The sequence below is a fragment of the Rhinatrema bivittatum genome, chromosome 14, assembly GCF_901001135.1.
Source record: "Rhinatrema bivittatum chromosome 14, aRhiBiv1.1, whole genome shotgun sequence".
In the NCBI taxonomy this organism is placed as follows: Eukaryota; Metazoa; Chordata; class Amphibia; order Gymnophiona; family Rhinatrematidae; genus Rhinatrema; species Rhinatrema bivittatum.
The window spans coordinates 25,887,336-25,909,481 of NC_042628.1; the positions used below are offsets into that span (position 1 = coordinate 25,887,336).

The 22,146-nt window shown below is 43.2% G+C and overlaps 1 protein-coding gene across 4 annotated transcripts in view; it reads left to right on the forward strand.

Annotated features, from left to right (window-relative positions):
- Window positions 1–22,146, forward strand: part of GRIN2A (glutamate ionotropic receptor NMDA type subunit 2A) — a 392,551-nt gene that overhangs the window by 293,372 nt on the left and 77,033 nt on the right. For all 4 annotated transcript variants that reach the window (XM_029577239.1, XM_029577238.1, XM_029577241.1 and 1 more), the window contains one exon: window positions 5,397–5,511. In XM_029577239.1, the coding sequence (XP_029433099.1) occupies window positions 5,397–5,511 (115 nt within the window). The remainder of the gene's footprint in view (window positions 1–5,396; window positions 5,512–22,146) is intronic.

The window sequence follows — 22,146 nt, forward strand, 5'->3', positions numbered from 1 at the left end:
CCTATACTTGCAGTATTCATAACAGTTCTGCTTCAAGGTAGCTCGGTCGGTAGCAAAGGACTGATAGAAACGGCAAGTTACTGCATCAAGGTACCAGACCATTAGTAAGTTGGTTGAAGGGCTCTCGGGAATGCTAATCTGCAGAGTGGGTTTCTCAAGAGCTCTGCTACAATGTTCATAAGACAGTTCATTTTACTGTACTCAGTTCTTCACTGTTCTTTCTTTTTTTTTTCCATCATCTTGTACTGCAGAGTTGATAGTGGTATAATAATAGTTCTTGTCTGGAAGTTCATCATTTGCTCTCGTGGTGGCAAGCAAGCCTTTAATTCCCAAGAGGGAAGAGCATAATAGGAGGGTTGAAAGTGTTAAGAATATTAGACCAAACAAGGGAAAGCCATCTCAAGGAAAATGCAATTCTACCAGAAATCTGACAGGCATCCCTGCACAGAATTGTTTTGCCTGTATCCAGCTAGAGCTGTCAAGTACCCCCCCTGGACCTGTGATAATGCTCGTCAGTGTGCAGCACATAAACCAATGTAGTGATTAACCCTACCATGCTGGAAAAAGGTTCTCTTAAATTCAGATGGGCGCGCCTACAGAGTGATTCTGTATACTTACAGAAACTAAAGCTTTAATTCCATACTGCATTTGAGAGGGTTTCTAGAAACTTCTTCCTTTTGCAGATAGTTGCAGGAGACTCTTGCTTATCTCTAGTCATTACCACCAGAAGTGTCTTGGGTTGGTTCTCCACCATATACCCATGCCCTGTGAACTTAACTTAAAAATTTGTCACATTTTGTCATAAGCATGGTCTTTTCCAGTCCTTCCGTAGGGTAGTTCCTCTATGAACATCAATTACCATTGTTGTAATTTTTTTGAATTCAGTAATGGGGCTCAGTTTTGGTTCCCACTTTCACATTCCTCGCTGCCACCAGAAAATGGCTGATTAGTTTTGCAGGGTACTTGTCATTTCATTGCTAATGACTAGAACAATGTTTCCCAGCTGTCTCCTGGAGGCACTCCTAGCCAGTCGTGTTTTCAGGATCTCCATAATGAATATACACGTGTTAGCTTGCCATAAATTGCAGACCCGGGCAAATCCAGCTCATGCATATTCATGGTAAAAATCCAGAAAACCCAACCGGCTAGGTGTGCTTCCAGGAGAGGGTTGGGAACCATTGGACTAAAGATTCAGTGCAGCACACCCTCTCTTTTCTAATCAGAATATTTTCTCTTCTTCCACTGTTCATATCTCCAGTTGTCATTCTCAGGGATGTGTAATGTGATGTCAAAAAATATCAGATCATGACATCACTGAAAGAGACTCTGAAGGGCAGAACTGGTGATTCATGCAAGCAAAGTCTCTCATCACTCATCAAAACCTTCGTAATGATGGGGTATAGAAAATGTCCATGACAGAGTGAAGAGGTGTGTTGGTGAACTGTAGCATATAAAATTTTCTCAAGTGTGGAGGAGGCATTTCAAGTTGGATTGACTCACTGGGTTCTCAGAAACAGATAAGAAATAGAATCAGAATGCTGAGCAGCTTTCTTAAACAAAAGATTGCTATGTAAAGGTAGTATAATTTTTGATTTGTATTAAAAAAAAAAAGTACAGGTTAATCAAAGTCTGTGTGTGATTGCATTCTCAGGGCAGTCTGGATCTGAGTCATTCCCTGCTTATATTACTTTAATAGAATTGGATTTTACAGACAGATTCAAAAATATGTGCTTAGTGTAAGTTATTGTGCTAAACTGTTAATGCAGTAGAGGCCAATTCCGGAGACTCCTGGAATTTGTATCAATTGCCAGGTCTCTGGGTGGGGGGGAGGGGTAAAACTAGAAGTCTCCAAGCCCTCTCTATTTACTGCTCCTGCCCCTCCCTTTCAGGAAGCCTGCAGAGAACAGGAGGGGAGGGGCTGGAGAAGCCTGCGGAGAACAGGAGGGGGAGAGGCTGGAGAAGGAAGCAGAGCAGTTTTTTCCGCCCTGCAGTACCTGCTTCAACCTCACCCTTCCCCTTCCTCAGGAAGCCTGCAAGGAACAGGAAGAGAGAGGGGTGGGCCTGGAGCAAACACTGCAGGCAGGAAGTGGTGAAAAACTGGAGAAGAGGGGCTGCCACAGACACAGCTCAAATCTGCAGCTATGATTACAGGACCTGGGAATCAGCTTAGGCTAGAGAAAGGGTGCACTTCAGGGGACTATGACCTATAGGAGGATGGGAGCAAAGAGAGTACTGGGGTCAGGGAGGGAGGGGGGGAAGGGGAAGAATGCTGGGGGGAAAGTTCTGGTGGAGGGTGGGGACAGAGAAAATGTGGATTAGCAGGAAGTGGGGGGGATGAAAGAGAGAATGCTGATACAATATCACATGTGGTAAAATGGGCACTTGTATTGAGCGCCCATTTTTGTAACGTGGGCACATCCACCTCTCCTGGGTGACCTGTGCTATATTTAAATGAGCAGCCACGTTAAAAAGGATGCGCTAGGTAGAAATTATGCGTCCCTAGTGCTTAAAAGCATCGGGCGCCCAGGAGCTGTGGACGTGCACGCATCAGGAAAATGGGTGCTCAATACGAGCGTTCGCTTTCTCGCCCCTCAGTTGATTTACACGCACAACATACACATAGCGCCTTGGAGCCTGCATATTGTGTGTGTACAATGTGTACCCAGAATTTTTTTTTTTTTTATCAGCCCATTACATTTTCCTTTCATTTTCATCACCGCAAGCAGAAGATCTTACTATCACAACAATACTAAATAAGAGGAACCAAAGAGAGTAGTATTTTTGGGTTTTTTTTTCATGCACCCTTGGATCGCAATATGACTTAATGCCAGCTCTGGGGCTGGCGTTAAATTTGCCATGTTAAAAAGGGTGCATGGGGCAACCATCGTTTTTAAGCATTGGAGGGGGGTAAAACTAATAGCCTCATCTACATGGCATTTACGTGTGATGAGCGTTATTAGCTATGCATTTGGACACGCGTTTTGGATGCGCTAATCCTGTTTTTGCATTGGGTGTTAGTCTAACATGTCCAAAATGCACGTGTCAATCTGTGCGCCCGGCAGGGTGACCACAACTGAAAAGTTCCCAGGTATGAGTAGAGGCACATAAACCCAAGATGGCGTCCTTTCATCCATTACGTTCATGGCTATAAGTGATTATCTGTGCTGAATCGTGTGATACACACCTACTTTACATAAATCCTTAAACATGATAATTTAGTAATAATAATTTGTGCAGGTGAATTGCCTGAGATGGTGGCTGTGGGATTAGAGGAGCTTGGTTCCTCTGGGCCGAACCCTACCCTTTTAAATTCCAGTATAATTAAAACCCCATGACCGGCCTTCATTTCACAAACTTCAACAACACTTGGGGGCCAGTGCAATACTGTGCGCTCAGCTGAGGGCACTGTTTAACCTGCAGTTGGATGCAGGTTGTGTAGGTGCATCCTAATCCTTTTATACTATAAGGGGATTAGCGCCTCCACAATCCATGTCCAACGCGCTGGGAAACTAATAGCGTTCATCATATGCAAATGCATGTGAATGAGGCTATTAGTTATTCACCCCAAATGCAAAAAAAAAAAAAAAATGTGCGTCCAATATGCACAGTTTTGCGCTCAGAAATTAACGCTTGCCTGGAGCAGGCATTAATTTCTGAGCAACCCAAAAAGTTGTAGAAAAAAGCAGAAAATACTGCTTTTCTGTACATCCTCCAACTTAATATCGTGGCGATATTAAGTCAGAGGAAGGAAAGACAAAAAAAAAAAAGTTTTTTTAAAGTGCCGGCGGTCAGGTTCAGGAAACGGATGCTCAGTTAACCAGCGTCCGTTTTCTGAACCTGTGGCTGTGCGCTGATTAAGAAAATGGATGTGATAAAGTCAGCGTCCGTTTTCTAAAGCGGCGGATAGCTGCGGACAGCCAACCGCTCGCGGGTGCCAGTTGTCAAGGAGGCGCTAGGGGCGCGCAATTGATCCTAGCGCCTCCTTGACAACGCAACCCCTAATTAAAATATTGCATAGCGCCCCCAGGAGAGGTGCATCGGCCACTTTATCTGAGAGGTCAGCTTTTTACCTTATGGCCTAATTTGCAAAACGTCAGGACATTTATTTTATAGTAGATGGTTCACATCCCCCAAAACAGAATTGTGTTAATTCTAGCTATAGTTTTAATCAGTCATAATGCGTGGTGAACTTAGTCATTACAACTTACCTATTCTAATAACACATGTTCTTCTTTACAGTTAGTTTGGATATTTTTTTTATTAGTAATACTAGTGAAAAGTGCCTGATGTTGCTTGGGTAATCTGGTCCATATACAGCCTGTTTGTGTGGAGGCCTGTACTCATGAGTGGGGCTGTGTGTGGGTGCTGAGCCTGTGTGTGTGTTTACCTGTGTGAGTATGTATGTGTGTGTGTCTGTGTCTGAGCCTGTGCCTTTGTGTGTGTGTTTCTCTGCCTGTGCATGTTTGCGGATACCTGTGCCTGTGTGAGTGTCTGACTATGCCTGTGTGCGTATGTGTCTCTGCTTGTGCGTGAGTGTATGAGCCTGTGCATGTGTGTCTGTAGGAGACTGTGTGTTTGGGATCTTGTGTGTGTGTGTGTAAACCTGATAGATAGGGCTTTGCAGATGGAGCAGATTGCCTTTGCACGGTTCATCTGCCACTGTCCCACCTGGTGGCCAAACACAGACACAACATTGTGACTGACTGACTGACTGACACAACACAAGCCTTTTTATACACAAATATGTATATATATATAGAGAGAGAGAGCTGAAGCACATTTCTACTTGCCATGGACTAACAAAATCATCAATAGCCACTTATTTCCCAGCTTTGTAGGCAGGATGAGGTGCAAGGTTTCAGAACGAGAGCAACTTTGATTCTATCCTACCAAAGCAAATCACCCTGATCTGAAATGGAGTCTAGAGCCACTTGGAACTGGTTCACCCATCTCTGTATTGCAGAGCATGAAAAGAAGCTGAAGGCAGAGAAATAGTTATGCTATACAACTATTATACACATTTTTTTTTTTACAGTAGGATGGTGCCAACCAACAAAATAAAATGCATATTTCCTTAAAAATCTGGGTCTTTTACTGCTGGCTGCAGGAACGCCATGGGCGGATTCATTACTTTACTGTTCCGCAGTGTCTCCAAGCAGCTTTACATTGTAAAGGAATTAAACTCAGTAGAAGGTACTGTGCTTAAGCAGGATCGTCTAGGTCATAACCAGAGACCCAGTGTTTTTAACTTGTCTGTCATGCTGTAGATCCTATTTTTCACAGGAGCAATGATGTTTCTTGTATATATTTTACCGATGCTATTCTGACGACTGAATTAACGTGCTCGTTAGCTGTTGCATGGCTCATTAATCCTTCACTGAATATTTTTCTTCTAGATTTATGATAAATGTGACTTGGGATGGTAAAGACTTGTCCTTCACAGAAGATGGGTACCAGGCCAACCCTAAGCTGGTGGTCATAGTGCTGAACATGGAGCGGGAGTGGGAGAAGGTGAGCTTGACTTTAGAGTCACATTTTTTTTTTTAAAGGGATTTCCTGTATGAGTTTCATTCTGTGGTTATTAGTAAAGCATTGCTGATGCTAGAGATGCTGAGTCTGCTAAAGTAAGCATCTGATGCAGCTTGGATTTCTTTTCCATTTTAATCTAATTCTTTGTTAGCTCTTGTTAACTCATGAGCATTTTGATATTGGGATGCATGAGCTTGTTTGGATTCAATTAAGATTTCCTTTGAACCAGAAAAGATTAGCATAGGTCAGAAATCCCACCCACTGGATATCCAAACTCCCTTGACACAAAATTTGAGTCAACCGTGACATGATTCCAAATTTCATTTATGGCCTGAATCATTGAGCTGAGAAGAGAGTGGCATATAAATCAAATTATTCACTTGACATTTAACCGCTCTCAGATTCTGCCAAAGGTGATGGGGTAGACCAGGGTTCCCAGCTCAGGAACTCAAGGACCACAAACTCGTCTGGTTTGCAAGATTTCACAGTGAATGTGCATAGGATCTATTTGCATGCACCGCCTCCACTGAATGCAAATGTGCCTCATGCATATTCATTGTGGACATCATAAAATCCCAACTAGGTTGCGACCTTTGAGAATCAGATTTGAGGACCCCCTGGGGTAGGTGAAAGTGTTGCACAAATCTGAAATGATCATCCTGCTCTTCCTTCAAAGCAAGCCCTACAAATGAAAGATAATCAATTCCGACTTTGATCTAAGCCTGGTTAGGTCTGGCTCAGGCCAACTGAATTAACTTGCTGGCCGATTGCCCATCTCTAACTTTCTGGCATTGTATTTCATAGTTAAACATTTCAAACTGTGCAAGTACTTGCGAGTGGCACTGAGCTGTAAGGACTCTGATTCTGAAACAAGAAAAACTTACCTCCTTTTCTTCTTTAGAGCGTATGCAGAGATTTCTTTCTTTTATCAGTATCAGTTCATTTCAATGCATTTGCTATCTAAATTGAGAAAAAAAGCAATGCACTTAGGGAGCTATTTACTAATCTGCTGATTTCATTACTCAGTCAAATGAACATAATTTGCATGATGTTAACTGTTGTACTTTGCTTTCCTCGCTTATATGGAGGAGAAAAATGCTAAAGTGAAAAAATGAAGACTTACATTTTCTGTCATGAACGCATTTGGATTTTCTTTCTTACATCCTTTTGTCACCTTTATGTAGGACTCTGATACATTCTTGGAACGTATTTTTTTTTAATGTGTACAATTAATACTCAGCTGATTGGCCAAGCGACCGGGATTCACAATTGTTAATTCGGTCTGCTTGGTTGGGTTATTTTAGTTTCCTCATATAGGGGCTCGTGTGGAAACATCTTGAGGAGTGCTGACCTTTGGCTCTCTGTTCAGCAATGGTTTCTAGAGAAGGGGTGTGCCCAGACACACAGAATAAAAAAAAAATTCATAATGAGCGGCGGCCATTGAATCTGAAGAGGGAACCTGATCTGCTCCTCTTCCCTGAGGGGCACTGTGCCTGATGTATCTTCTACTGACCAGCTTGCAAAATAGAAGCACGGTGTGCCGCCCACCCGTTGTGTGCGTAAGAGAGCTGCCACCTTCTCTCGCCTCCTCCCCATTTCCAAAACAGACTGCAGCATGACCTGCTTGTGCTGAGGCACTGTGGCCAGTGCCACAAAAATGAATGTATGGCCTGCCTAGACCACTGCCAAGAGAAAGGTGAGAGCACCATGTGCTGGTCCAGAGCTGAAGGGGCACTATGCAGAAGGAACGAGGTTTTGGATAAAGGATCTGACTGGAATGAGTTTGGGGGGAGGGGGGGTGGATATTGGATTTGAATTTTTCTTTTAGTTTAATTACTCACCTGTCCAGATCGAGATCAAGGTGGGGTTAAAATCTGGTGTAGAGGTAGTTCCTGGCTCACTCTGCTGCAGTTGGGATCCTAGACTGTTTTACTTCTCCTGAGTGGAGCCAAGGATGAAACCAACCATTAGCAAAGAAAAGCCAAGTTTTCTTTGAGGAGCGTTCTGCATTGTTACATGCAAATTCTGCAATCAGAAGCAGCTGGATCTTGCCATTCTGGTGATCATTATAAAATCACCAGAGTCGCTGCTCCAGGGTTCAATTTATTCATTTGATCTGTCATTGGATTGTGGATGATATGCTGATAAGCAGATCTAGATCTCCAGTAGTCTAGTTATCTCCCAAATCATGCTCTAAACTGGATACCTGAATCAGAAATGATGTGTGATGGTAGTCCATGGAGTTGTACCACCTCTCTTATCAACATCTCTGTAGTTTCCCATGCTGAATAGATCATGGGTGGGTAATTCTTGTTCTTGAGGGGCCAGCATGCGGTTGGGTTTTTGAGATATCCACAATAAATATGCATGAGAGAGATTTTTATGCACACTGCCTCAATTGTATGCAAATCTCTCATGCATATTCATTAGGGGTACCAAAATCCAATTAGTTGGTAAGCCCTCGAGAACCAGAGTTGCCCATCTCTAAGGTGGATACACGATTACATCTAGGGTTATCCATTCCAAATGGTGCTAGCTATAGTGGCTGAAGGTGCCAAAGTGACATCACTTTGGTGTCAACCTCCAGGAGGATGGCACCATTTTAAAATGTTGGAAACCCAGAAGAGAATAATTGGACATTGCTCATTGGAGGATGTTAGAAGGATGTAAGTTGGGGCCTGTGTTGGTTGTCTTCTGAATCCAATTTCCCTTTTCCCCTGACGCTGTCAAAGCAGAGAATAGTTGCGTCAAAAGCATCAAGGCTTATTGGTTAAGGATAGTAATCCACAAGTATATTGTTAAGGGTAGTAACTGCCAGAAAGCAGGTTACCCTACCTCCTTGCACCCTTTTCTTCACTTCTATCCTTCAGTCTTTCGGGCTCCACAGGTGTGCCCCCAAGAGAGGAGTGGGAAACGATGTTCAAGATTTATAGCCACAACAATTTTTCCCCCTTACAAAGGCAATATCCTTGCCTGTTTCTCTCGTCTTCTTAAGATTCTGTCATTCTCGGTTTCCAGTCTTTAGCAAATTGATCCCTGTCCTGTTCTTCCTTAATTTGTTCCATGATACTCAGGTTTCTCATGCCCATGAGTTTTCATCTCAAAGTGTAGTCTCTTTGGTGTCTCCTTGTCAAGTCTCTTCCCACCCTTTCTGTCTGGGATAGATCATCTGTCAGGCTATTTTGAGATCCTGGCCAATTGTTCTTCTCTTGCTTCAGCTTTGCTTACATCTATGACCAGCGTACTTGTCTGGAATTCAGGTTTAAAATATTGGTGAATATTCATAAAATTCTATATGGGGATAGTCCATCTTGTCTGCAAAAGTTAATAGATCATTATATACAGATGTGTTTTCTGTTTGTTCTGAGGGGCACAACTTGCTTGCTGTTCCTCTTTTGTGTGGCTTTTTATTGCAGGACAAATTATACTGACAACCTCATTGAAGTCTCAATCACCTGATTAAAAAAAGGGAGCAAAAATAATCTCAGAAAGGAGCACAAAGTATAAAAACACGATTTGCCGTGCTTTCAATCATTGTTCAAAAAAAAAAAAAATCGCCTCATAAAAGTAATATTCATACGTCGAAATTGCACCCGTGTGTAAAAAATGATGTGGAGACTGTGTCACTTATTACAAAGCTGCAAGATGTCCAAACTGTAAGAAGTCTTGAATCACATCAGCAAAATTAGCAAGATGGAAAGGAAAGCTGACTTTGCTAATGCTTCGCTAAACAACCTGCATCAGGGGCAATTCTGTGAACATGTAAAACAAAATGTGACAACAAATGTAAACGCCTAAACTATTGAATTTAAAAATTCAGGTGAAGATCCATTATTTTATAATTGATCATGTCAGGAAAGTTTCTGAGAAGAGGCAGTTCAAGACAATGTATTGCAAGACAAGAAGGGGAAGAAGCCAGGGCGAGGATCGCCCCGTGCCATGGTCCAGGTGCGCTCTCGCTCCTACTGTATGGCACCAGTCGAGCCCCTTGGATCCATCCTTGAAGTGTGTGGGCCATTATTCCTGTAACCACTAGAAGAACAGCAAGGGCAGTTGTACTTGACTTGGTGCCTGTGCACCAATATTCACGCTCAAAGCAGGGGACTATCACCTCTATGCGTGGGAATAGTGACAACTGGAGTTGCAATCTTGCCACTCCTTTTGGTATGCGTGTACTGGGGATTTGCGCCTTCTGTGGCATTTAGGACACTCCCAACAAGAGTGATGCCTATGGTCCTCGCAAGAACTGGATCCACTTTGCTACTGAGCCCTGCCTGTGGCCATGGCCAAGCACACTTTCTAGGCCTTCAAGGCCACCATATGGTCCATCCAGAATGTCCATCCGTGCAGGGCATGGGGGTCTCCTCTCAATGTGCTGCAAAGAACAGTCCCTGATCTGCAGGGAGATTGATCACTGGTGGGCTGCCCAGGGGAGAATTGTCCTCCCAGGAGATTGCGGCCATTTGTGCCAAATCCCAGCTGCTTGTATCAGGATTTCGGTCTCCCTGTGCCACTGAGCCATGACGAATTGGGGCATGCTGTAGCTTTCGGAGGTCATTCCCTATGACTGCACTCTGCAGCCCAGCAGACTTTGGGACGGTCACTTGCTTGCCGAACGCATGCTTCCCACACCATGCTCAAGGGGCTGAGCCCCTGTCCTACCTCGTCAATGCAAGCATCTTGACCTCCTGCTGGTCAGTGGCACCTGCTTGCTCCACGGAGAAAGGATGGAGGCATTCTTGACCCACCTCCCCCCCCCCCCCCCACACACACACTATTAATTATGATAGAATTATGAAGGTTAATTTGCAATGCACACTGATCGCTTTAAGTTGGAAGCTGTGGAATATAAGAATCTATAATTAAAAAATAAATAAATACTAACGTTGGCACTGTCTGTTCCCCCCCCCTTGGGTGCTGTGACAGGTTCCTGGCCTATACAGGCAGGATTCATTGGTGCTCTGTGAGCCTGCAGTAGAAAGAGAGATCTTCTTGATGGTGTCTCTCCTCTTTCTCTACCAACAGCTGGTCTTGTGCTGTCAATAATAAGGGTATGCAGTGCAAAAACTTTCATTTCGTTGGAAAAATTTTCACTTTTTTTAGTTTTGTTTTGGTTTTGGATAATAGCATGTGCTGTTTGCAAGTAGTGTGATTTATATGGAATTAGAGCAGATTGTATGCAAATAGCGCGTGCTATTTTCTGATACCTAAAAAAATGTGAAAAAAATGAAAAATCCCATGTCAGACCCCGAGTCTCCAGAGACTCCCTCTCCCACCCACCCCCCTGCTGTCCTTAGAGGCAGTTGAAGTTCCCTCAGGAAGGTAATATTTATGGAAAATAATCCTGTTCTCATGTCCCACCCCCAATTCCTCCTCTTGTTAAAAAAAAAAAAAAAAAGCCCCCCCCCCTCCCAGTTGCCAGCCCCTCCATTGCCCATGCTAGCCCTTACAATACCCCCCTCCTTTTTCAAGCTGAGAAGCCCTAGCCTGTCATCATAGGAGAGATCTTCCATCCCCTTTGTCATTTTTTATCACCCTCTGCTCCTTTTCTACTTCCACTATGTCTTTCTTGAGATGGGGATTCAATCATGCAAATCGCTCCTGAGCAATGAAATAACTTTGCTACAGCAGATTTTGTTGTGTGCAAGGCAATAAGCAAAATATTTAAAATGGAATTTCATACTGAATTTGAAAGCAGTGGGTGCTGTGCGGCTGCTTCAGTGCTTGGATACCAGACTTAGCCAGCTCTGCAAATCAGTGCTGTATGGTCTAGAGAACTGAGCAGCCTCTTTCTTGGATTTAATCTTGCTTTGGTTAAAGAAATGGTATCATAGGCTATAAAGAATCCAGCTTTCTTCAAGAACAAACACCAGAATTTATTATGTGCTTAACGTTTTTGAATCCTGTTTTTTATTGTTTTTATTTTATTTTATTTTAGCACTATTAATTAAATTTAAAAGCCTGTTAGTACTATTTATATTTTTATACAATATGATATTTTGTTTTAGATTTAACATTTTTTTATTTCATTATACATCTTTTACTCTAACAGCTAATTTATTTAATTTTCTTCTTTTATGTAGTTTTTAGCTGTTACTATTTTAACAAAATAATGTATTTTCTTGCTTGTTTTAATTTGTAAACCGTTGTGAAGGCACTGCCGATGTGACGGTATAGAAATGCTAATAAACTAAACTAATATGGCTAGTAGGAACTTTGCTACCAAACCTAGGTAAAAAAAGAGAAAGCTCTTAACCAAAATTATATAAAGTAAATAATATTATGAAATTAGGAACTAGATGCAAAGATACTTCTTTTCAAATAATTCATCTTTGTTTTATGTCAGTCTAACCTCCCAGTGTAAGTTAAATTAAGCTCTTTAGTTTCAAAAACTGAACATTTCAGTGCAGGTATTTGCAGACAAAATCGACTGAAAAATTGTCCATGTAGTTTCATGCCAAAATAGCATTTGCAGTGCACCACTGTGTGGCAGTGTATTCTGTGCTCTCATCCATCTATGTACTTGTAATGGGGAACTACAGTTGTGTGCATGGATAATTCACTGCCAAGTACTCCCGCAGGCATGTTGCACTGAAATAAACTGATCCATGTACAGAAGTCACAGGCTGCCCGTGGCCAGGTCTGCTTAGCACATTTGCTCTGCCAGAACTGCTTCATGTCACCGTGCTATCTATGTGCATGAATTATCTATCTAGACCACCATGGCTGTTGTACATCTGCTCCTACATCTGTAGCCCACATGAGCTTTGAAAGAAAGAGAAAGCATTTGTTTCTTATTTTGGCCTTTACATTTCCTAGTGTTTTGGGCTTCATTAAAATGCAAGGCAACATGGTATTCCCACAGCACAGGAAATAGGTTTTTGGAATAAACATTCTTGAGGCACGGATGTACAGTATGAAACTACCGTAGCAATTTTTAACAGTGGTCTGTATGCAGGGATATTGGCAGGTTTTGCTTGCATGCAACCATTGCTGTTTTGCCCTCTGCATCTTCACCAGCAGGGAGGGAAAAGTTTGACAGAGTATATGTTATTACTCACTGTATCTCTACACAATGTGACACACAGACTGCATTGCGTCAGAGAGCATTGGCAGCGTTCCCTTGTAAAGTAGTAAGATTAGCTCCTCTGCTCACTCAAGCCTTACCTGCCTTCCATTGCCAGCTGTTAAATGTTTAAACCTTTTTAGTTGCATTTTTGCTTTATGGTATGTCAAGGCTATCTGCTTTTTTTTTTTTTTCTCTGATACCCTTTCTAAATTAAAACGCTTGGTATTAATTTTAAAAAGCGTTAAGATATGGTGGGTAGAGCCTGCATTTGGCAGGGAGAATTTGCTTCTGCTGCAAAATACTTTTTATTGCTGTAGCAGAAGGTGAGTGTACGATAGTATATGAGCCAGCTGCAGTGCCTTATTATCCATAAATAGCTTACTAAAGATCCCACCCAGGTAGAGATTCCCTTCTCTTGGAGCATATCTTGCAGGGCAGTACAATCATTTCCAATTTTGCTAGGCAATGCCTTTGTGAAAATAAAGTAAATCTGCAAATTAGTTTGCAAATGTCTACCAGATATAGCAGGAGAAGCTTATATATATGCTGGCAAAAGTGGTAGTGCTGGTCTGTTACTTGCAGTGTCAGTCTGTGAAGATACTGCTTCTTTTCCATTGTACCCCTCTTTAATTTGGGAGGATAATCGAATTTCTGGCTGTCTCCTTATTCTTAGGAACAGTTTACTGCATCAGTGTTTTCCCAACCCTCTCCTAGAGGCATAGGTTGGATACCCAGGATATGTAAATGCATATTCATTGTGGCAATCCTGAAAATCCAGCTGGATTAAGAATGCACTTTCATTTTTAATGATATTGCCTATTTCGTTTCATGTCATTTCTGAACTGAAACGATAAACTCACAATTTTTTTAAACTCTATTTATAGAATTTTTAAATTTGCAAACACAACAATAGTTTGTAACAGAAATATGTGGATATTCAAACTTACTGTAAACTGCAAAGAAAAATTACAAATTTTATTTTTCAATTTTCAATTTAGTGCACACTTTTGATTTAGTGCACACTATTTATGGTGAATTTTAGAAGCCCAGTGCGCGCGGCAGTTAGGAGATGTGCAAATAAGTTGGGCTCGCGCGCGTTGAGCAGATTTGAAAAGCCGGTGAGATACAAGCATATCTCCCGCAGCGCATACATCTAGAAAGTTATCAAAAAGGGGCAGAGCATAGGCATGGTCTGGACAGGGCGTGAACCATAGACGTGCACTTAAATACTTACGTGATCCGGCACGCGTGAGGCCCCCTGCTGCGTAACTTTACTTCTGCTATGGATGAAGTGTAAGTTAAAAAAAAAATAAAGAAAACTAGGCAGATCTGCGGGGTTTTAAGGGTCAGGGATAAGGGGGGGGGGGGGGGGGGATGAAGGCTATGAAACCATGGGGAAGCTGGAGGACCTATGTTTTAACTAGGCAAACTGGGGATGAACTGGTAAAACTGGGAATGGAAAAAGCACATACCGCTTTTAAAATTCCGCAATTTACTCGGTAGAAGTGGGATTTGCTCGCCTGCTTAAAATTTGGGGCACATGTACATGGCAGCCAAGCTATTTTATACCATGCACGCATATACATGCACAGATTATAAAATAGCTACGTCCCTGGGCACCGGCTGACAGGTGCGCTGCTTTGAAAGTTACCATCTTTGAGTCAGTGTGTACTACTGCAACTCAAATAGTGTGCACTAAATCGAAAATACTAATAGTGCGCACTAAATGAAAAAAACCCCAAAAGAAAGCCTAAAGAAAAAAAACATTAAAAGGGAGGAAAAATGAACCGAAATGAACTGAAAGTTCTATCAATGTACACCCCTAGACTGGATAGCTGAGCCTGCAGGAGACGTTTGGAAAACGCTGTTCTGCACTGCATGCTGCTTAAGAAAAGCAGGATACCAGAAATTCATGCATGAAACTGGGTAATACCAGGACTGCACTGGCTGTTCCTTTTGACGGTCAGTTGGCATCCCTATCCTGGAGGCACATCTAATCGGTTGGATTTTCAGGTTAGCTACAATGAATATGCATGAGATAGATTTGCATGCACTGAGTCTCCAGAGCATGCAAATCTATCTCATGCATATTAGCGACAGATATTCTGAAAACCAGAAGTGTGCCGCCAGGACCAGGCTGAGAACCACTGCTCTAAACAAGGGGATTCAATAGAAGTATTGCTTTACCACTGCTCTAAACAAGAGAAACAATAGAAGTATTGCTTTACCAGTAGTCATTGAGTTTCTGTGTATAATGCTTTTAAACTGAATTTTGTGAATTTTCTACAAAAAGCAAACAGATGCATTTGCTTTTGAGGCAAAATAATCCTTATAGACCTATTTATAAGGTCCAACCTGTGTACCTGTAGGTTCTAGCTGTTTGGGAGGGGTTGTGTTCACCTGGTATTAGAGATGTGAATCGTGTCCTCGATCGTCTTAACGATCGATTTTGGCTGGGAGGGGGAGGGAATCGTATTGTTGCCGTTTGGGTGTGTAAACTATCGTGAAAAATCGTTAAAATCGTGAGCCGGCACACTAAACCCCCCTAAAACCCACCCCGACCCTTTAAATTAAATCCCCCATCCTCCTGAACCCCCCCCCCAAATGCTTTAAATTACCTGGGGATCCGGCGGTGGTCTAGAACGGCGGCGGTCCGGAACGGCCCCCTCAATAGAATCGTGTTGTCTTCAGCCGGCGCCATTTTTCAAAATGGCCGCCGCAATATGGCGGCGGCCATAGACAAAAACAATTCGACGCAGGAGGTCGTTCCGGACCCCCACTGGACTTTTGGCAAGTCTTGTGGGGGTCAGGAGGCCCCCCCAAGCTGGCCAAAATTTTCCTGGGAGTCCAGCGGGGTTCCGGGAGCGATTTCTTGCCGCGAATCGTTTTCGTACGGAAAATGGCGCCGGCAGGAGATCGACTGCAGGAGGTCGTTCAGCGGCGGTCCGGAACCCCCGCTGAACGACCTCCTGCAGTCGATCTCCTGCCGGCGCCATTTTCCGTACGAAAACGATTCGCGGCAAGAAATCGCTCCCGGAACCCCGCTGGACTCCCAGGAAAATTTTGGCCAGCTTGGGGGGGCCTCCTGACCCCCACAAGACTTGCCAAAAGTCCAGCGGGGGTCCGGAACGACCTCCTGCGTCAAATCGTTTTTGTCTATGGCCGCCGCCATATTGCGGCGGCCATTTTGAAAAATGGCGCCGGCTGAAGACAACACGATTCTATTGAGGGGGCCGTTCCGGACCGCCGCCGTTCTGGACCACCGCCGGATCCCCAGGTAATTTAAAGCATTGGGGGGGGGGGGGTTCGGGAGGGTGGGGGATTTAATTTAAAGGGTCGGGGGTGGGTTTTAGGGGGTTTTAGTGTGCCGGTTTTCCTGCCCTCCCCCTTCCCCCGATTTACGATTTTTTGACGATAAATCGGGGGAATTGGTATTGTATCGTGGCCCTAACGATTTTTTGACGATTTAAAATATATTGGACAATATTTTAAATCGTCAAAAAACGATTCACATCCCTACCTGGTATAGGCACTGTATTGAAAATTTTATGAGCAGACAGGCCAATGCAGTAATCTAGGTGCTAAGAAAATGTTTGCTGGTTTTCAGTGCATATTTTTAGTACCCAGGTGTGTGTTGGTTTTTTTTTTTTAACTCTGGATGCAGTAAGCTAAAAGTGCTCCTAAACCTTAAAACTTGGGAAGGGAGGAGTGATCCTGACAGGCTACCACCGCTGCTACCTAGATGGATAAATACTGATTTACCTTCTGACTGGCAGCGGGAGGCAGCTATCAGATAGTCACATAAATCAGGATTTATCCAGCTATCTGGCACGGGTCACTGCTACTTAGTCGGAATCATTGCCAGACAGACGAATAAATCGCTATTTATCCAGCTAAGTGGTGGCAGCGGTTGCCGGCACTTACCTGGAGAGTTCCTGACTACTTTTTAAACTTTTTTTTTTTTCTTTTTTACTATTTTCCTCGTTGCACTGGAAACTTATCTCCAGCCCTGACCCGGGCATGCGGGACAGATGCAGTCTCTCTGCATCGAGGGAGTACTGCAGTGCTTAATGCCCTCATTTGCATGGGATTTCCATGTGAGGGCGCCAAGTAGACCCTCCATGTAGGAACGCGCAATTTCTGCATGATGAGCTCCTTGCTGCATTGGCAGTAAGTTTTGCGCCCAGAAAATGAGTGCTTACATGCTGGCAGAAAGGTGAGTTCAATTGAATGTACTTTTCTATATCGGCCTGAGGGCTTGGTTTGACTCTGTTGTTCATCCTGTGTCTTCAGGAAGCCTCAGAAGCTGAATTATCAAATCTTGCACTGCACAGGCAAATACTATCCCCAAAAAAGTCTTTGTCCAGCCACTGAAGAATATTTCATCAGAGTATTTCTGTCTAGGTATGATGAAACAGAACGCAGAACGTCCACCCCAGTATTTCCTGTACTACACTTCACACAGAACCAGTTTTATCTATTTACCAGTTTAATTGCCACCATTCCTACTAGATTTTGTTTTCCATTAGGTGATGACTGTTGAACGGTATAAGCTACTATTGTAGCTATGGTTGCAGTGGTGAAATTACTACCACTATCACTTCTTCTCCTTCATTGCTTGCATCTCCAGCTATAGCAGTTTCAGTAGAAAAAGCAGGAAGCCACTAAGGGTGCCTGATGTACCACATTCTCACCTGGCTATTTCTTTCAGGAGAGGTGGATCCAGATCTGATTTTGTCTCCCACGGCATGCATGGACTTCTAGCTCTCATTTTCTTAAGGCAGCCGTTCTCAACTCAGTCCTTGGGAAAGCAGTTTGGTTTTCAGAATGTTCACAATAAATATTCATGAGAAATATTTGCATGCACGGTCACCACTGCGTGCAAATCTATCTCATGCATATTCATGGAGGATATTATGAAAGCCAGACTGTCTAGCGGGTATTCCAGGATCAGCTTGAGAAACACCGTCCTAGAAGACAGATGCAGAAGTTCCAAGTGGAACGACCTGAAGCAGAGGAGATAGAGTGTTGGATATATAATGTGCAGTTTTAAACTTTATATTTATTGAATTATCACACAAAATATTCCAGAATAATAATTTTGAAATGGTAGCTGTACAGAAACACACACATATATATATAAATAATCAGCCACTGGCCAGTTTGCAGAGTTAGCCAGATGATACTTATCCAGTTAACTTTGTCGGAATAGTCAGTGGCACAGCTGCACCATTGAATATACCCAACTATCTTAAAATTAGCCGAAGTTTATCCAGCCAACATTAGGTCTTCTTTATGGCACAACCAGAATTAGCATGCTAAAAGCATCTTTAACGCATGCGAAAACACCATAACGCATGGTGCGATGCAAATTAGGAAAGGGGGAGGAGTTTAAGGTGGGATTTCTGGCCAAGTGGGCTGGCTTTGCAATTTGCGAAGCCCTATCACACAGTTTTAACGCAGATTTTAACTACACCTTTGTCATTTGCGTTAAGCCGTGCGATATGGCTTTATCGCACTTTGTGATGTTTTCGCAAATAGCATTTTCAGTATTTTAAGCTGGGGGAGAGAGAGGTTGTAGGTAGGAATTGCAACAAGTTTCCTGTCGCATGCAATATTTAGTGCATTTTGATAAATGCAGGCCTTAATTCTGTACAGAACACTGCTATTTATGTATATTATGCCTTTCAGGCACTTCAGAATGGATTACATTCAGATACTGAGGGCATTTCCCTGTCCCCAGAGGGTAATCAAAGTTTGTACCTGAGTCAATGAGGGGTGAAGTGACTTGCCCAAGGCACAAGGAGTGGCTTCTCTAGTTTGTAGCCCACTTCTCTAACCACTAGGTTACTCCTCTCCTTCTTTTTCTCAGATAAGTGGCGCAAATATTCAGAAGTCAGCATTTAGCTGAATAACTTGCACCTTATCCTGCTAAACGCTGCTGAATATGGACCCTTACAAAATTAGACGGACCCCACTTTCTAGGATATGGACACCTGCTCACCTGTCTGTATGCAAAAAAAACCAAACAAACCCCTCACCCTGTCAGGCAAGGTCAGGTTGGCACCATTTTGGAAAATGGTGCTGACCAGGACGGGGATGAGGGTGCACCCGGCCCCGATGCGGGGTCCAGGATAAGGTAAGGGGGGCTCTGGAGAGGGGCAGGCTGGGGGTAGGGGACATGAGCCTTTGTGGGGGGGGGGCCAAGGGGGTGGGTTAGACTTTGGGGCGAAGGCTGCCGCTGCCAGGTGCATATTTGCACATCATTTTTAATTATCGGGGAATCGGTGCTGCCTCGACCGGCAGTCCCAAGTTGAAACGGGGGGGTCAGCACTGACCCCTGCTCAACCTCCGTGTCCTTTTTTTGTGGGTGGGGGCCAGCGGGCCTTTAAGACCGTGGCAGTCTCGTGAGGTTGGGTGACCCTCCCCCACGATAGTGGGACCCCCCCTCATGCAAAAAAAAACAAAAAACCATCGCGATTTGATGAATCTAGAATGTAACCCGCCTTAGGTACTAGTGAAAAGCCAAAAAAAAAAAATGTCAGTCGGCTATGTGGTGCTAAACTAATTCTGCAGCAATACTAGGCAAAAGGAAAAACAAGTTAAAAGAGGCTCTGGAAGGCCAGTTTAAAACGCAGCTTATAATGTGCTACATGAAATAAAATAAAATACTGTTTCTACTTATTGAAGGGGAGCATAAAGAGGCACAGCCCTTCTATATGGTCCTTCAGCCTCAGCCTGCCAAACAGCCAAGCTTTTACGGGGGCCAGGAACAGCTAATGTCACCCACTGGGACGCAGGGCCTCAGGCCACAGGTTGGTGACGGAAGCAATGGGAAACGTCCTGGAGCCAAGAGGGGGTTGGGAGGGACATTAATTAGAGGATCAAGAATTTTAATTTCAAGGCAAAGAAACGGTTACAATTATAGCAGCATTCGGAAACCATAATATGTTAGGTTATGATGGGTCGGTAAATCCCCTCAAGGAAGGACTTAACTATAGGTTTCTAAATGGTGTTTCTTACCAGCCTTTTCTTCCCCAGACTTGCCAGTCAGCTGCTCCAACAGGGAAATCCCAAGCTGCTTTCGAAAAATATTCATGGTCTTACCTCAGTTACACTTAACCAAAGAAACACGGGCCTGGTTTATTCCCGTAGATACAAAATGGGGGGGAAAAATAATGATAATTATTAAAGCAGCCTCTGCGGATATGGTGCGGCATTTTCTCTTGCCAAAGTTACTTGTGACATTCGTCGTGCGTTTTACATTCGGAACAGATTTGCATGCACTACGTTTTGTCATCTGAATTAGGCCCAAAGTATAGCACACTTTGGGGACTTGTGCCTCTAAAATGCACATTTTTTAATGCGCACTTTGCCGTCGTTAGAATCTGAAATTACTGCAGATCTGCTGTCGGGGTGCTATAGAGGACAGTATCCCCCGGGCCTTTATGTGCTGTTGTACGCTCCTGCGCTCTCCGACTGTACGTTTCCGACTCATCAGAGCCAGGCTGAATTACTGGAATCTGTTCTCATTCAATTTAAATTCTAACTGCGCAGATTGGAATGTCATTATTGGTCCACGGGGGATTGAAAATGAGCCCTACAGAACTGCACTGTAACGATTTTTTTCACCCTTTAAGGAGACTCAGTTGCAAACTTAAGTAAATTAAAAAAAAAAAAAACGACATTAACACAGTAACTGCATACATTCCTCTTAAAGATTTCTTGAAATTTACATTTATTAATATAACACTTCCACACAATAAGCTGGAACAATCCTAGAGTTTGGTTTTGCCACTTAGGACCAAGACAATATGGTAAAGGTAGAAAACCTTTTAAGTCCCTGAATTCCCTAGTGACCCAGTACAGAAAAAGAAATATCACAAAGCTTATGATGCACGACGTGCCACAAAATGGACTCCCCTGTGCCAGAAACTGTTAAACACCAACTAAACACTGCAGAACGCAACTGCTGCCATGGGAGGTTCTGCCACTAACAATTGCTAGTTTGATCTCCCTTCAACAACCAAGATGTCCTTTCCATGGCAGGAAGCACCAGCAGGCATCTTCGCTATTCATCTGGGCTTGTCCTTTTTGGTATTCAGAGCTGTAGCAGCACAGTGATAAGGACCCAGGGCAGTATTGCCGGTGGTGCTGCTACTGAGTCATCCTCATGACCTTCTGGGCTCTTCTCGTCATTACTCTGGATAAGGGATTGCCACCCTCCTTGTCTTGATTCCTATGTCCAGTCCACTTCTGTTCTTCTAGCCCATCATGTTTACAAATTTATACCAACTAGCATCTGTTTTTGTTTCAGTTTATATTTTTATTTATTTATTGCATATTTATTTAAAAAAATGTGTATGCTGCATAATCTTGTGTCCTAAGTGGCTCCCAAAGGTAGACATTTTTATTGAAAACAAAACACACTTACAAACAGATATCAGAAAATCCAGAAATGCTAAGTTCTGCAACAAGGAATGAAGGATAAATCAGACTAAATGATTCTGAGAAAAGTCTTCAACTGCTTCCTGAAGGATATTTCTTCCTTAAAAGGAACACACATATAAAACAGCATATACTCGCATATGTTATTTTATAAATCTCAAAAAACCGTGTGTAAGGGTGCATGTGTTAAAAAAGGGACAGGCCGGGGCGTTCCAGGATAGACCACCATTTACGCAAACAATTTGCTATTTTATAAGCAATTTCTGCATGCAAATGTGGCAGCTTACCTTGCCTATTTTTACTCCCATTGTATATCTGGAGTAAGTGATTGTAAACATTTTAAAAGTGAAATACTGACCTGGTGAGTGGGGAATTTGGGTGAAATGGGGAATGTTTAGGCTGAAGAGCCAGGAAAGTCTCGATGACCTGCAGATGGGACTGGATAAACTGGCAGACTAATTGGTAAAACTGGTAATTTAATTGCCATGCGTAAAAATAAAATGATTTACGGGGGTAAATGCATGTAGATTAGGCAGGTAAAATCTCCACGCATATAATTTTAAAGTTAGGCACAAAAATATGCAAGTACATTGTATTATTTGGCAACATTGCGGCATTTATCCGGACAAGTTCAGACGTATCCGACTAAGTAGTGGCAAAGAGTCTGGTGGGAGCTAATACAGATGACTTTTAAAAGGCCAGCACGCACATCAGTTGGGGGTTGCACGCACAAGTCAGGCTGGTGCTTGCTGACTGAATTTTAAAATATGTGCGTGTCTCCTGCTGCTCACACATCTCAAAAGTTTTCAAAAAAGAGCGGGGCGTGGCCATGGTCTGGGCATGGTGTTCTGGGGAGTGGCCAAGAGATGTGAATTTAAATACTTATGTGCCCAGGTCCAGTGGTGCATAAGCTTACTTCTGCTATGGAGGAAGTGTACGTTAAAAAGAACAACAAAAACGAGCATTAATTGAGGTGATTTAAGGGTTTGGGGTAACTGGGGGGGAGTGCAGACTATCAAAGCAGGGGGTTTGGAGGACATAGTTGTTAACTGGGCGAACTGATGGATGAACTGGTGAAACTGGCAATGGCGCGGACGCGC